General features: G+C 54.8%; 2 protein-coding genes across 3 annotated transcripts in view; one reads left to right on the top strand and one right to left on the bottom strand.

Moving 5' to 3' along the window:
- Positions 1-3,758: 3,758 nt before the first annotated feature.
- Positions 3,759-10,794, bottom strand: LSM4 (LSM4 homolog, U6 small nuclear RNA and mRNA degradation associated). Its single transcript, XM_015651721.3, has 5 exons — positions 10,708-10,794; positions 10,466-10,507; positions 10,261-10,359; positions 7,435-7,618; positions 3,759-5,242 (listed from the first exon to the last, which is right to left on the bottom strand). Exons 1-5 carry the CDS (start codon positions 10,708-10,710, stop codon positions 5,154-5,156), a joined length of 417 nt encoding a protein of 138 aa, XP_015507207.1. The 5' UTR covers positions 10,711-10,794; the 3' UTR covers positions 3,759-5,153.
- The window catches only part of PGPEP1 (pyroglutamyl-peptidase I), a 16,580-nt gene continuing 11,625 nt past the window's right edge, over positions 10,795-15,749 (top strand). The window contains exons 1-2 of one of the 2 annotated variants that reach the window (XM_019009121.2): positions 10,795-11,020; positions 14,019-14,071. Coding sequence is in view for 1 of the 2 variants with exons in the window: in XM_015651701.1 (XP_015507187.1) it covers positions 11,300-11,333; positions 14,019-14,071 (87 nt within the window). In the remaining variant the exon portion in view is untranslated. Of the gene's footprint in view, positions 11,021-11,242; positions 11,334-14,018; positions 14,072-15,749 lie in introns of those variants that run through there. The other variant, XM_015651701.1, reaches the window with a different exon arrangement.

Here is a 15,749-nt window from a genome sequence, read left to right as displayed (position 1 = left end):
GACGTCAGCGCGGGGGAGGGGCGGTCACGTGGCCCCGCGGCGCGCGCCCCGCCGGGGCTGATGGACACAAAGGGAGGGGCGGGAACCGGGCACGGCAACGGCACCGGGAACCGGGCACAGGGCACTGCCATAGGGCACCGGGAACTGGGCACGGGAACTAGCCACCAGGAGTGGGGAATTGGGAACGGGGCACGGGGCACTGGCCATTGGGCACGGGAACCAAGCACCGGGAACTGGGCACGGGGGACCGCCATAGGGCACCGGGAGCTGGGCACGGGAACCGGACACCGGGAACTTGCCACTGGGAATCGGGAACTGGGCACGGGAACCGGGACCGGGCACAGGAACCGGCCACCTGAGCCGAACCCCGGCTGTAAAAAGGTTACGACGAAGAAATAAAGAAACACACCGGGCCAGGCACCGCCACGGGGCCTCACGGGGACCTCCGGGGCCAGCCGGGCACCCGCCGTGTGTGTCACACCGGGACAGGCCACCGGCTCTACCGGCAGTATGGCCGAACAGCGCCCCGGACAGTAGCCACCATTCCTGTTGTCCCCACGCCTCCCGTGTCACGGCCTGTCCCGTGTCACCGCCCCGATGTTTGTCACCGGTGTGTGCCGGTGACACCGGGGTTCAGCCAGGGAACAGCCGCTCCCTCCGGTTCACCGGGGGAGGGGGGGTTACACCATCACTGGACGGTCACTGCCGTGGCTGAGCCGGGGGCACAGCGAGCCCGGCGCAGGCGGCACCGGGGAAGGAGTTAACGGCGGTGGCGGTGGCGGTGAGAGACGTCACGGCCGGCCAAGCCCGCGGGCGGCTGAGGGGGCGGATCGGCGTCAGCGCTTGACGTCACCGGCGCGGGGGGAGGCCGTACCGGTGGCCGCCGATAACCCCCCCCCCCCCCACCCATCCCCACCGGGCAGGATGCGGCCCCCGCCGAGACCCCGGGACACCGGGGCGGGGGACGCTGAACCGGCTCTGATTGCGGCCAGATGCGCCCCGGTGGGCGCTAACGACAGCGATAAATCAGCGGGGGCGGGGGGACCGGGGGACCCAGCGCCTCCGGTTCTCCCGCTGCCAGGAGCTCCGGCCCCGGTGTGTCCGTCCTGTCGGCGTGGCACGGGGTGTGGGGACACGGGTGACACCCAGGACAGGGCTGGGACAGCGCTCGGGGCCGGCACACGTAGTGCTGGGGAAACTGAGGCACGAGGGAACAACTGGGATCTACCCTCCCCCTCCAACAGCTGCTGTTAATTAAATCCCAAATAAAAGCAGTTTATTTAATCTCAGCCAAAGCAGAGCGGAGCCAGCTCTGTGTCCCCCGGTGTCCCGCCCGGGGGCGGGCGGCAGTGCCGGGGTCCCGGGGGCTCGGCCGGGGAGCAGCTCCCGGGTGAAGCCGCCGTTCTCGTTTCCGCTCCAAACCCTTCATTACGGGCGCGGCCGCGGCCGGACCGGCAGGTTCAGACTTTCCATCCCGACCAAACCCGGCCGGTGAAGGACAGGGACCGGGCGGGAGGTAAAAAACCTCCCCTTCCCCCTGTCCCGACCGTGCCCGGGGACCCCAGGCCGGGGACACACCTTGGCACAGCGCCCCGCTCCCACCGGGGTACCCACACGGGCTTCCCCCACCGAAATCGGGGCGGCAGAACCGGCTTTGGCTGCCGGTGCTTTCAGCAGCTCCACGGAGGAGCCGGGCGGCCCCCGGGCCTCCCGGGAAGAGCGGCTGGCCAGTGGCCAGGGAGGGATGTGAGCCATGAGCCGCGCTCCGGCCGGGCCCCACCGGCACGGCCCCGCACCCCGGGGCTGTCCCCCGGCTCCTGCCGTGTCCCCCCAGCCTGTCCCCACGGCTGCTCATCCCGCACGTCCCCTGTCCCCAAACCGAGAAGCCAATGCCTGCGGCGAGCCAGCAGCTTCATTTTGTTAACGAGCGTTTAATGAGGGCCGTGAATCAGCGGCCCCTTCCGTCTCCCGTGGGGAGGTCACCGGGCAGGGTGGCACTGCCACTGTCCCCACGGTGGGGCGGCTGAAGTCCCCGGGGGCTCCAGGAGCACCCACTGAGTCACGGAGCTCTGCCACCTGCCAGCCGGGCTGGATTGACCCCGGAGCAGCCGGCGAGGGTTTGGGATGAGCCCGTGCCACCGCCGGATCTCGGCGAGCAAGGCCGTGGCCACCGGAGCATCCTCCTGCTGTCCCCTGGCTCCACGAGTGCCACCAGGACCTGTGTGCCACCAGCTCTGTGCCACCAGCGGTGCCCGATCGGCTCCGGCCAGGACAAAGCGCTGGACACTGAGGACACGGGCTGGACACAAAGGTGCCCACGGGCCACCAGGGGTGCATCCACACGCCAAGCTCCCCTGGGAAAGGGAACAAGCAGGGTTTGCACCCCAGGATTTGGGCACGCAGGGGAAGCTGCCTCTTAGTCATTGCCACAGGCAGGGAGAGAGGAACCGAGCCGGGAAAACAAGAAGTCACAGCTGCCAGCGCCTGTCCCCAAACCTGCCCTGTCCCCGAGGAACCCCCAGGGGCCTCCTACAATCAAAAAACAAGAACTAAAAGAAAAAAAAAAACCAACCAAAAAACAAGAAAAAAAAAACCACAGAAAGAGAGAGAGAAAGAAAACAGATTTAAAAAGGAAAAAGGAGGAGGAGGAGGGTTTGACGTGTATTTTTAGTTGCTTAGCACAGCCCTGAAATATTTCGGCAGCCACTCCCTCCGCGTCGCTGGTGTGTAACTATTCCTGTGCTGCCTCCTCGGCGAGGCTCAGAACTTCTGAGTCACCGTGGGGCACTCACAGACACAAACCCGCGGCTGCCGGAGCTGCCACCGGCTCGGCTGCCACCAAAATATCCCGGGAAGGGTTTCCAGGGTGGCCTTTGCTGGCTCTTTCCATGCGGGACTCGTTGGCCCTGCCAGGCTCTGCACCCACCCACGCCACCAGCCAGGCTCAGACCTTTTCTTCCCTCCTCTCTGGCTGTTGCTTTTATCTCACTCCTCCCTGCTTTGTTTAATTTTAATATTTTTTTTTGGTTGGTTTTTTAGCCTCCCTGCGCTGCCACGGGGCAGTGACAGCCCCAGACACACATTTTTGGGGCAGAAAAGCCCGAAGTGACAGCTGAGTGTGACATCAATGCCCTTCCACAGAGCCATCTGCCACCCAGCTGCCCTTTGGAGGCGACAAAAATATTCCTGCAGAGGTGGAAAATGGAAAGGGGGGAAACAGGCAGGGAATGCTGCTAAAGCCCGTGGTGTAATTAAACAAATGCAGAACTTAATGAGCTCCATCACCCGACCCCAGAGCATGGCCAGGCGATAAGGAGCATTTGGAGGACTCTACCCTGAGCTGGAGCCAAAGGTCCCATTGTTGCAGTGAGGATTTCTCCTGCCAGAAAAAGCCCTAAAAATCCCAGCAGGGCTGGAGCTGTTTCCCTTTCCAGCAGGGAAGCCGCAGCACACGGAGCCTCTGTGGCTGGAGGGATCCAAAGGGAGGGAGCAGGTTGGGAAGGGAAAGTCTGACACAGCCTGGGCTTTGTTAAAATGCCACACGAGTTTTCCAGGAGGGAGGACACATCACCCCATCCCCTGGAATTGGCTCCCTGGGATGAGCGTGGAGCGTCTCAACAAGGAACGGCTCCACGGAGAACACGTGGCTGGTGCTGGAAAGGGAGTGTTCAGGGATTTATCCCCGATTCCAGGGCTCAGGGAAGGGTTCTGGGTCGGGCAGGGCCCAGCAGCATCACAGACACACAGAGGGAGGCGGCTGGAAGAGGCTGGAGATTTATTCTCACTCACCACTGCGCCCAGTTCTATAAACATTAAAAAAATAAGTCTATAAAAGCATGTTCTTCACTCCTTTTCAGTACAGTGGCGATGCCAGAGGCTCCAACATGAGAACCAGTTGTACAAACCCCAAACCTGCTCAAAACAAGCCACAATATCAGTTTCCCCCCCAAAAAAATTCAGCTGTTTCATCCATCCAGGGGAGGGTTGAGGCACACCCAGAGCTGTTTCTTCCCCCCGTGCCCTGGTGCAGGAGCTCAGCTGGGATCAGCCAGAATATTCTGAGGGTGTATTTCACTCATGGGATGGAAGACTGGAGTAACCTGGGCTGGGAATTCCCAGGAGTTTTCTGAACCTATGGGAGGGACAGGTTCACACGCTGGCCTGTGTCCCCAAGGGAAGATAATTGGTGGCTGGGGAAGGAAGTGACAGGTACAGCCAGAGAGGTCAATCACCAGCTGCTGGAAGAAATTAGGTTGAGAAATATTGTCAGAGTTCAGCTCTTGGTGTCACAGCAGAAGGGAGAGAGTTTTCAAAGCAGGGTTGGGGGGTGAAATAAATCCGTGTAAATCAACTCAAGTTGCTTTTCCAAAAAAAAAAAAAATTTTAAAATCCCCCATGTGGAAGAAGGGGTGCACCAGCCTCATACAAAAAAAAAAAATAAACCAAAAAAAGCCAAGAACACAGAAAAAAAAACCCTGTTCCTTTGAAGGGAACTTCTAATCTGAAGTCAAATTGGCAATGAACTAATTGGGAAACACTCATTTGTCACAAAGCTCTCTTGGGAACAGGCCTTGAAGGCCAATGTTCACCTCTCCTTTAAGCCATGGGAGAAACAGAACTCACTGGCCAGGAGAAGAAAAGCAATAGCTCAAAAGTTTGTTGTTTTTTTTTAAAAAAAAACCCCAAGCCTTTAGGACTATTCACGTACAGACACAACATTGTCAAGTTCAGTGTTTTTAAACCAAAATACATCTGTTACAAACAAAACAAGTTTCCCCAGTTTCAAGTATTTAAAAAAAAATAAAATAATAAAAAAAACCAAATCCAAGCAATCCAGAAAGTGTTTGCCTTCCTTCTGGTACCTCTGAACAGGAAAATATTTTAAATTAAACCTGGTGAGCCTGAAAAATTCACTCTCAGGAGAAGGCAGAACCTCAGTCCTTAACCATGAACCAATTTTTTAAAAAACATTTCCAATGATTTACTGACTACAAGGAGTGAAAACTCCACCAGATTAAAGCGTGAGGGGGCTTCCAAAGGAACATGATTTGGGCTCTGATTCTGATGGAAGAGTGGGAAAAGGAACTTTTTTGGACACGTGGCAACCCTGAGGTGACAAAACCCAAACTGTCCCTGGCCTGGGTGGGGACATCTCACTGCTTGGCTGATTGCCTGCCTGGCTTCTTTTCCTGCTGGCCTCTTCCACTGCCTGGAATTCCTCGGCCACGGCCACCAAAAACACCTGTGGAGCAGAAAGGAAGAGGTAACAGCATCCCTGTGAGCCAGCAATGACTTACAGCTTCGGTGATTCGTGTTTTACCCAAAAAATTGCTTTTTTTTTGAGCCTCACAAGCAGAAATGGGACTTTTTGACTTCTCCTTTTGCAGTCCCAGAGCTTTTGTTTCCCCCCTCAGCAGCGAGTTCATCTGTGGATCTGTATCAATCTCATGATTAATGCTCAACTCATGGTAAACTGATGCTTCTCCCAAAAAAATGGAACCAGGGAAGCAACAAATTTAAAATCCAGGTTGTAAGGTGTCTCCTGAGAGCTGTGAGGGCAACCCAAAAATGGGACAGAGCAATGCTTGGCTCTGGAGAGGACAGCAGGGATTTGGGATTTGGGATTTGGGGGGATACAGTGAGCTGAGCACCCTCAGACCCAAAACCACAGGAGCTGCTGAGCCCAGCCAAGGATTTATCTCCAAAATCCCATCCTAGGGATAAGGGGATGTGAATCCACCCTCCTACACCAAAGGCAGAACCCAAAGGAGACCCAATCCAAGGCACAAGAACTTCTCCAGAGGAGGAGACGTGCCCAAACCAGAGGCAAAACATAAATTATTCCCAATTATTAACATAATTTATTCCCAAGCCTGCAGTGCTTGGGATGCTCCTCCTGGAGCAAGGGCTGGGGACTTCAGAGTTTGGCAAGCAAGAAGTCAAAGGAGGAGGATTACCAGTGTCAGAAACAATAATCCTTTCAACTGTGAGCACAATTACAGCTTCCCTCCTGCCTGTTGGCCTCCCAACAAAATTGTCCTGCCTTTATTTCTTTTTTTTTTTTTTCCTTTCCCTCCTCCCTTCATGTCTCGGTAATGAGAGCCAAACCTTTGAGCTAATTAGCAAATGCTGAAGCTTCCCTTGAAAATATTCCATCAGCGAATTGAGGCATGGAAACAGCAGGAGCTCCACCTCGGAGCTCCCCACAAGGTGGGCATTGCCACAGCAGGGAAAACACTGTGGTTTTGGTGTTTATCCCCCAAAAAATCCCCAAAAAAACTGCCTTTGTCAAGTGCTCTGGGCACTGCAAAGGAAAGGAAGGGAACAAAAATAAAAATAAATAAAATAAAACGTTCAGAATTTGGAAAAGGTCAGCTCAGCCTGCTGGGAGCTTCCAGGGGGTTTGGGCTGGGAACAGCCCCAGGTCCATCCCACCTGTCCTGCCAGGATTCCTGGCATAGCCAAAGCACAGGCAGCTCCTTTAGGCAGCTCTGCAGAGAGCTTCACACCCCAGGGCTCCTCCTCAAACTGAGCTGGGGATTCCTCAGCTCCCACTGAGGCTGAGGAGCAGCCCCGGGGTTGTGGGGTGACCACAAATCCCAAGGATTTGGCATTAAGGGAGAGCAGAGGAACAGCTCCCAGGCTTCCAGGGGGTAATTTGGGGGAAAAGGAGCAGCATGTCCCCCAGCTGGAGTGCCCTGGGATCACCTAACCCCGCCAAATGGGAAGGGTTGTTTTGGTGACCTATTTCTTCCCAAGTGGCAACCTCTCCTTTCTCAGAAACATGAATTATTCATGTTCCAGGAGGAACTCAAACCCTCAGATAGTTTTGTCTCTTTGTTTTTTTTTTAAATATAAATACATTAACAAATCAGGAAATCCAAAGCCCTGTTTTAACAGGGGAGAAAATGATTTTTTCTCCTCTCACTGCCACGGGCAGAGCCTGGTATATTTTCAGTATTATTCACTGGTATATTTTCAGTATTATTCACTGGTATATTTCACTATTTTTCACTGGTATATTTTCACTATTTTTCACTGGTATATTTTCACTATTTTCACCCAGAACAGCCTTTTGTTTTCCCCCTGGCCTTGCTAAGCTACAGCCATGCAGGGCCACGCTCCCAAACGAGGCAGGAGGAGCCGAAACAGTCAAGTTCAGACTCTCTTCAAGCTCCTGCCCAACCCCAGGAACGAGGGAGGCCCATCCCTGGCACGAATCCTCCCTGTTCCTTGGCAGGGGCTGCTTTACGCACTCGCTCGACTGGATCCTGCTTCTCCCAGACACAGCCCTGGCTTTCAAACAGAGCAGCACGAGCCCTTCCTTGCACAAGAGGGGAAATTTTCAAGGCAGAGATCCCCCTCCTCAAAAAAAAAAAAAAATAGGAGGGGGGAAAAAAAATGGGGGGAAAATAAAAAAAATAGGATTTTTACCTCGTCCAGCTCCTCCAACCCCACGGCCCTTCTGTTGCTTCTGCTGCTGCATCCCACCACGGCCTCTGCCCTTGGACACCACCTCCTCCTTCACCATGTCAATGATTTCGTCAGGGATCCGCAGGTATTTGATGGTGCTGCCGCGGATGTAACACTCAGGCATCCTCCAGAACTTGTCCCCGTCCTGTTGGGGAGCAACACGTGAGGCCACGAGCAAAACCTGGTGCTTTTGGGTCACTTTTAGGGCTTTTGGGTGTTTCTGGAGAGGGTGAGAGCTCCAGCTGTATTTGCTGGGAGCATTAGCTGTAACCAGCTGTGAAAAAGGGGGTTTAACTCCCCCAAAACACAGAGCCCCACACACAAATGTAGTTTCAATTTGTTCCCCAAAACACTGGCAGAAAATGTCAGAAGAAGAGGGCGAGGAAACAAGGCCCTTCTTCCCTTCTGGCACGAGAAGGGAATTGAAAGTGGGACAAGAGACACGAGTTAAAATGGTGGTGAACAAGCGATTCTGCTAAGAAAAACGCAGCTGTGGCCAGGATTCTTCCCCAGATGGGTGTCACCCCACTCCTTCACTGCTCTGGGGTGTGGAGAGAGCAGCGAGGCAGCTCTGGAGCCAGCTGGCTGTGGGATGTGAGCAGCTGAGGGAAATGAGCAGCTGACACATTAAATATTTATTAAGGAGAAAAAGTAATATTAATAAAAAAATATCTTCAGGTGCCCAGTTTCGGAGCAGCCACCTCCCTGCGTTGCTTTCAGGCAGTTTCAGGGTTTTCCTGGGATGCCAAGGGCTGGGATAGCAGCAGGGTTTCAGCCAGTGGTTGTGGGAATAAGAACCTGGAGTTGAACAACAACTCCCTGGCCATGATGTAACTGGGAGGAGAGACTGGGACCCGCCTGGTCCCGGCTCCAGCAGGGCCTGGCTGCAGCTGGGATGGCTCCAGCCCAGAGATCCTCATGTGGAAGAGGCGCCTGCTGATCCCAGGAGAGGAGGTGAAAGCAGCACGCCCCGTTCCTGCTCTCCTGGGATGCAGCAGCCGCAGTTATTTGGGGCGGCTCTGCCTGCACGGGCAAGCCCAGGACGAGGCAGAGGAGCAACAATTCCCTTCCAAGAGACAGCCGGCAAACCCCACCCTGCCCTGGATGTGCCTGGCTGCTGCTTGGCTCGGGATGCAGGAAGGGATGGAGCTCCAGGCTCTCCGGAGCTTCCTCGTTCCGGCCTCCCCCGGTAAACAAGCGGCTCCCGGCTCGTTGTCCCGTGCCATCTAGTGGCCAGTGCCACCAGTCCCACCAGTCCAACCCAGCAGGTTCCACCTTCACCTGGGGTTTGGGGGCGTTTGAAGGCAGCTGAGGCCGCTCTCCTGTGTGCCAGGTCGGGGAATTGTGGAGTTATGGAATGGTTTGGGTTGGAAGGGATTAAAAGATCGTCCAATTTCACACCTCCCACTGTCTCAGGGTGTTCCAAACCCTGTCCAGCCTGGCTTTGGACACTTCCAGGGATGGGGCAGCCACAGCTGCTCTGGGAATGTCATCCCAAACCCTCACCACCTCCACAGGGAGGAATTCCTTCCCAAAATCCCATCCAACCCTGCCCTCTCTGTCAGTTTGAAGCCATGCCCTGTGTCCTGTCACTCCATCCCTCATCCAAAGTTTCTCTCCGTGTTTTTGTCGGCCCCTTCAGGCACTGGAAGTCCACAATTAGGTGACTCCAAAGCTTCTCCAGGCTGAAGAATCCCAATTCTCCCAGCCTTTTCCCACAGGACAGTTGCTCCATCCCTCTGATCAACCTTGGACTCGCTCCAACATCTCCATGTCCTTCTGGGGGATCCCTCCAGATCACTGAGGGAATAAAACCTGAGCTGCTGCTCTTCCCAGCGCTGAGCCTTTGGAAGCCAATTTCCAAGGAGAAGGGAATCCTCACCCGTGTCCTGGGTCACCTTTGCTGTCACCTCCTCTGAGTCTCCCTCCCACTAAACTCAACAGCAGTTCTTTGTCTGACCCAAAATCCAGCCATGAAATCCAAAATTCCACCCCAAAATTCCCTCCCAAGCCTCACTCAGAGCGTCTCCTCTGTCACGCTGAGGTGCCCCAGCAACACCACTCCAAACTCCTGTCGTGGGTTCAACGGGAACTGGGGGGTTTGAAGGGAAAATTTTGGAAAAGCACAACAACAGCTGCATTTCCATCCATCTGTGCTTCCCACAGGGACAAGACTGGGCATTTCTGATGGAGGTCAAAGCCCAAAGCACAGAAAATCTGCTGGAAAAACTTTGGCCAAGGGCAAAGGTCCCAGGCAGGCTCAGTGAACTCAGCTGGATGTGGAGAGACAGGCAGGGAATTAAAGAATAAAAGAAATTGTGTTGTTTGAAGCTGCCTGGGACAGGTAAAGGCTCTGTTTTTTGGGAAACCTGGATCAGCATCACAGCAGGTGGGTCCCAGCTCCTCACCCAGGGGGACGAGGGACCCCAGCCCCTCATCCTGTGATGTGCAGAACGTCACCTGCAGATCAGAGCTGCTCCTTCATTATGGACATTATCAATATTCATACAGACATTATCAATATTCATACAGACATTATCAATATTCATACAGACATTATCAATAATCATACGGACACCATCAATAATTACATTAAATCCGCATTTCAGGCAGAGCTCACGCTGGACGTGAACTCCAGCAGAGCCAGCCCGGCTGCAGGGACAGAGCTGGGGAAATTTGGGGACGGTATTTGGGGTGACAGTGGGTGTGTGACCCCTGTCCGGTGCCCGTTCTTTGCGGACACAATGCGTGCTGACCCCTGCCCGGTGCCCGGTGCCCCGGCCTTACCCGTGACGTGCAGATGACCTCCCGCAGGTTGATGTTCATCCAGTTGTCGCAGCTCACCAGGTGCCCGTTGTACGTCTCCCCGTTCTTCAGCTCCACCAGCTGCGAGAGAACGGCGGTCACGGGGCGCCGGTACCGGGATGTGCCCGGTGTCACCGGAACGGCACCGGCGAGGGGAGCGGGGCTGGGCCGTGCGGCCGGTACTCACCATGGGGTGGTTCTGCGCCGTCTTCAGCAAAGACAGGGGCAGCTGCGAGGGGAAGAGAGGAGAAAGGCCTCAGGCACCGGCCGACAACGGGACACCGGCCGGGGCAGCGACCCGAGCACCGATCGGGGCACCGGGCACGCCACCCCTGGCGGGGGGGAAAGAGACGATCCGAGCCCTCCCCTCCGCCCCAGCCTCCTCCCGATGCCGGTTCCCCGCTCCCCGGCCCCGGTGCCGCCGCTCACCATCGTGCCGGACCCGGGAGCCGCCGCCGCGCCGGGCGCTGCCGCTCAAACCGCCCCCGGCTCCAAGCGGAGCCAATCAGAGCGCGGCGCTGTCGCGCAGCAGCCAATCAGAGCGCGGCGCGGTCCCGCAGCAGCCAATCAGAGAGCGGATCACGGCCCGGCCGCGCCGCGCCGCCCGGTCCGCGCCTTTGCGGCGGCACCGCCCGCAACGGGACGCACCGGGACGGGACGAGCCGCGCTCCGGACCTCCCGGTACCGCGGCCCCGCTCCGTGCTCCCCCACAGCCCGGCAGGGAACCCCCGTGAGGCTCAAGGTGAGCGTTTTGTTTAACCAAACCCCCCCGAGTCCCGCGCTGAGGCGGGCGAGCGGGACCCCCCCCGGGCTGCGCTGCGCACAGAGAGTCCCGGTGATCGGTAACGGGTGAAGGGGCTCCAGGCCGTCCCGCTGTGGGACTTCCGCCGCGACGGCGGAAGCGGCGGGCCCGGGCGGCGCGGGGCGGGGCGGGCGGCGCGGGGCGGGGCCGCGCTCAGTGCGGGGCGGCGGCGGCGGCGGGACGGGACGGACGGGACGGGACGGACGGGACGGAGCCGCGATGGAGAAGCCGCGGCGGGCGGTGGTGGTGACGGGTACGGGGCGCTGAGAGGGGAAATGGGGGAGATGAGGGAGCCTTTCCCTGAGGGGAGATCGGAGGGGGCGGTGTGAGGGATCCCTTCCCCGAGGTGACGGGGGTTGGAGGGAAGGCTGGATCTGAGGGGTGAAGGGGTCTGGGGGTGCAGGGAGGGGAGCCCCTCTTTGTCGTGAGGAGCTTGGTGGGGAGAGGAGGTTTGGGGACCCTTTTCCTGAGCTCAGAGGGCCGGGGGTAGGTGTGAGACCCCTCCCCGAGGTGATGGGGGGCTTGGAGGGCCGCCTTTCCCTGTGATGAGGAATCCGGGGAAGAGGGGTAATTTTGAGGTCACCACAGGGCTTGGAGGGCGCAGTGAGGGACCCCTTCCTTGCAATGGTGGGGGGATAAGTGGGGGACTCCTTCCCTGAGGTGAGAGGAGGGCTGTGCTGTCCCATCGGAGGGTGACTGAGGGAACGGGCTGTCCCTTGTGTGGGGTGATGGGTGGAGGGCTTTGGGGCCGGACCGCTGTGGGTCAGGGGTGTCAGAGCTGGGGGCATACAGCGGTGAGGGGCTTTCCTTTTCCACTCAGATCCCATTTCCCCATCCATCACCCCATCCCGAAGGTCTGCGATCCCCCGAGAGAAGGGAACCGAGCCTCCCCAGGATTGGAAAACCAATTTGGGGCTGAGGGAGGGGGGAATTGCCCGCTGACCACCCCACCCTGAGCCGCCAAGGTGCGGGAGCCGCTCCCCAAAGCACCCCCGAGGCGCCTCGGGGAAGAATGAGCGGAGGCAGCGAGAGGCCCCGGCGTTGTCAGGCTCTTCCCGGGGTACAAAGGCTGCTCGGGGTGATTTGTGGGTGAGGCAGTCCTGTGACAAATGGGGAACTCGCCGAAACTATTCAGGTCTCCCCCCAGCAGCTGAAGTTGAGGCCGTTTGAATAGCAGGGGCTGCGCTGGAGCGGCCGTAATCGCAGGCAAAAGTGCTTTTTGCAGGGAACAGTTGTGGGGAGCCAAGGAGCAGGTGGCAAATCCTGCCTTTCCCAACCCCAAATCCAGCGTGGAGCGGCGGTGACTAAACAGAAAACTTGCGTCAGGAGACGTTCTGCTGCTCGCAAGGCTCCTCCACGCTCTTTTTTTTCCCTTTTTATTTTTTTTTCCCCAGGAAAGTCTGGTTGCAAAAGGCAGCGGTTGCCTTGTCAGCTCTGCCCCTGTTTGATAATGTCATCGATGTCACGCTGAATTCCGTTCAAAACTGGGGATGGTGTCGTGTTCCCAGTGGGTTCCGAGCCCGTGCTGGCCGAGGATAAGCGTTATTTGTGCACAATTTCTTTTTTAGAACTCGTTAAGGAGATAATCCCATCACGATCCCTGCAGCTGGTTTACTGCTAATGAGCCTTGGAGGGCCCCGTGGTGGATGTGCCGTGCTCCGTGGGGTCGGATGCTGCCCACAAAGTTCCTTATGTTCCCAGGAAGGGATAACACGAGATGAGATGAGTCAGGGCAGCGATAACCCCAGCTGTGTTTGTGCCAGTTTGCCTTGGGATTTGAAGCGAGGGAATTGTGCCCTGTGCCTGGGCACCTGTAGAATTCCAGCCTTTCCGCGGCTGAGTTGTTAAAATATGGATTTCATATCTTTTATAGGATTATCACGCTTTGCTTAGGAATTAAACTTAGCAGGTCTCAGTGTTTGCTTCCAGAGAGCCGTGTGGGACTTGCAGAAACAGCTGGGAAAGCATTAATTTGCCTCCTTCCCCTGTCATAGTTTGTCTCACACCCCTGCAGTTCTGCTCGCAGGAAAACACCCCCAACATTTTTGATTTTTGTGGGAATATTTATTTTGGCGAGCCGGCGACGCCGGGTTGAGATCCACGGGGTGTGGACGAGCCCACGCTTGGGAAATTCCTCCTGTGCAGCATCACCTCAGCCTGGCTGGGGAGGGCAAATCCAACATTTCCATTAAGGTGTCATCTGATATTTGTGGTCCCTCTCGGATCCTTTCAGGGGCTGGGCAGAATTTATGTCTCCTAATTGCACGAGGCTCGGAGGGCAACACTGACATTTTAAATTAAAGCATATCGACGTTACGCCCAGATAAATTGCCCAACCTTTGTGTGCTTGCTCAGGAAAAAAAAAAGATGTTATGGATTACCAGTTAACTCCAAAGTTATTCATTAGGAATTTAGAGGTGCTGAAGGAAGTATTTTTGATAAAGCCTTGGTAGCCTTTGCTGTGGTGTAGGTGGGTTGTCAACAGCTCTGTTTATTTCCTTGTGAGGTGTAATTAATGCTAACGAAGATCTTGGAGAAGACCCTGAGCGGAAAAGGAACATTTGAGGCAGGCTTGTGGAAGCATCTGCTGTGGGTTGAAGCAATCAGGAATAGAAAATCCAATCATGATTCTAATTCTGTGACATTGGGCAAGTTAGCTGGTAATAACAAGTTTTTCTAACCTGGGCAGGAAGGAGAATTCTTCTCCCCAAGAAAAAAACAAGTTTCTTTTCAAGCAAGTTACAGTTTTCCTTCACTGTACAAGGCTGCAGTTGAAATATTTTAGTGCAGGTGTCTTGTTTGATACTCAGATGTAAAGAAATAAGGATTTCGTGGTAGAAGTGGGGTTCTTTTTTTTTTTCAGAACTAAACCAGGAAAGCCCAAACCTCTTTGCAAGTTCAAACTGAGTGAAATCTGTGAATTTTTCTTCTCTTGCAGGGTTTGGGCCGTTTGGAGAACACGCTGTGAACGCCAGCTGGATTGCAGTTCAGGTAACCCCTGAATTTTCCTCTTAGGAAGTCAAAATAGAGGACAGATCCCTCCAAATTTGGGGTTTCATCTCTTCTTATCACTCACAACTTCTTCCAAGTTTATTAATGGAGCTCACTGCAGATATCCAGATGGTCAGCTGGATAATGTTTGATTCCCTGCTCAGGAAACAATCCCTTAGCTGGTGGAGTTTAATGAGATTGAGTTAATGTAGCTGAGGCAAGTAAGGAATTCCCAGCTTTGGATGATTTTAAATGGGGCAGGGAGCTCGGAATCTTCCTCTGCCCTGGAGAATTCAAAACAAACAAACCAACTGACCGACCCAGAGGAATCTGCATGTTTTTCTCTCAGTTCTGACTTGAAGCTGGGCCAGTTGGTTCACCTTTAAACCGAACCTCATCCCTGAGAGCAGACTTCAGCTGGTGGTTTTGTGGAGTTGTCTGAGTGTCAGGAATCTGATTCCGAGGCAGAGCTGCCTCTTTTCCCCCCCTGGATCACCCCTTCTGTGCTTGGCTGTTGGGACAGGAGAGTTTGTGGGGAAATGATTTTCCTGCAGCTTCTCCCTGCTCACACAAATCAAGTTGATGGCACTTGTAGCTCTGTATCTGCCTGGGCACATTCCTAAAATCCTGGAATATCCTGGATGGGAATCATCCAGTCCAACTCCTGGCTGTGCACACCCCAAAAACCCCACCCTGTGCCCAGGAGTTCATCTGTGTGAGGCTGACATCCCACAAATGAGGCAAGAAGAAGGAATTAAGCTCTTTTAGATGGAATTAAGGAATTTTTTTCTCTCTAGAACCACTTTTTACAGGGATGGTGCTGCTACATTATTCCACTTCTTCCTTCTTTGTCACTTCTGGATGGGGTTTGTGGCAAAGCTACTGGGAATTCCATGGTACCTTTTAGTACAGTTGCTCAGGGAATTAAATCTATTTTTCTCCCCACCACGTCTCTCTCCCCTTCAGAGCTCTGAGATTAATATCTCCTTTCAAATGCTTTTAAATTGAATCACAAACTCTAATCAATTACAGCCAACTAATGTCCAGCTGCTTAATGTGTTGGCTGGTAGGAGAAGACAAAACCTTGGCCTCCAAGAGCTTTTTTTTGGGAATGAATATATTTAAGTTTGGGTCAATTTGCAGGTTGTGGATGGGGGGATAAAATACAGGACATTCCTAGAAATCAGAAGTGAGGCTCTCTGATTTGGTTTGTTCCTGCTGCTGTAGTGTCAGCTATTGTAAATAACTGCTTTTATTTTGGAGGAGACAGACAAAAGGCTGCTTTTAGAGCAGGAGAAGTGGTGGGTGTTGTGATGTTGCTTAAAGAAAAAAACAACAAACCTAAATAAAAGCAGCTCGAGGCACTGGTGGCTGCTCAGCTGTGTGGCTGATGGATGAAGTCATCCCCTTCCATTTAAAATCCATTTGTAGGGGCTTGGGGATGTTTTGAGTGGGTAAAACCGAGACTTGGGGTGTTTTGAGTGGGTAAAACTCAGAATTGGGATGTTTTGAGTTGGTAAAAGCTAGAATTGGGGTGTTTTGAGTGGATAAAACCCAGAGTTGGGGTGTTTTGAGTGGATAAAACCCAGAACTGGGGTGTTTTGAGTGGGTAAAACTCAGAACTGGGGTGTTTTGAGTGGGTAAAACTCAGAACTGGGGTGTTTTGAGTGGATAAAAC

Source organism: Parus major, chromosome 28 (genome assembly GCF_001522545.3).
Source record: "Parus major isolate Abel chromosome 28, Parus_major1.1, whole genome shotgun sequence".
In the NCBI taxonomy this organism is placed as follows: Eukaryota; Metazoa; Chordata; class Aves; order Passeriformes; family Paridae; genus Parus; species Parus major.
The sequence above is the reverse complement of the archived record's forward strand: the minus strand, read 5'-3'. Positions and strand labels throughout refer to the sequence as shown.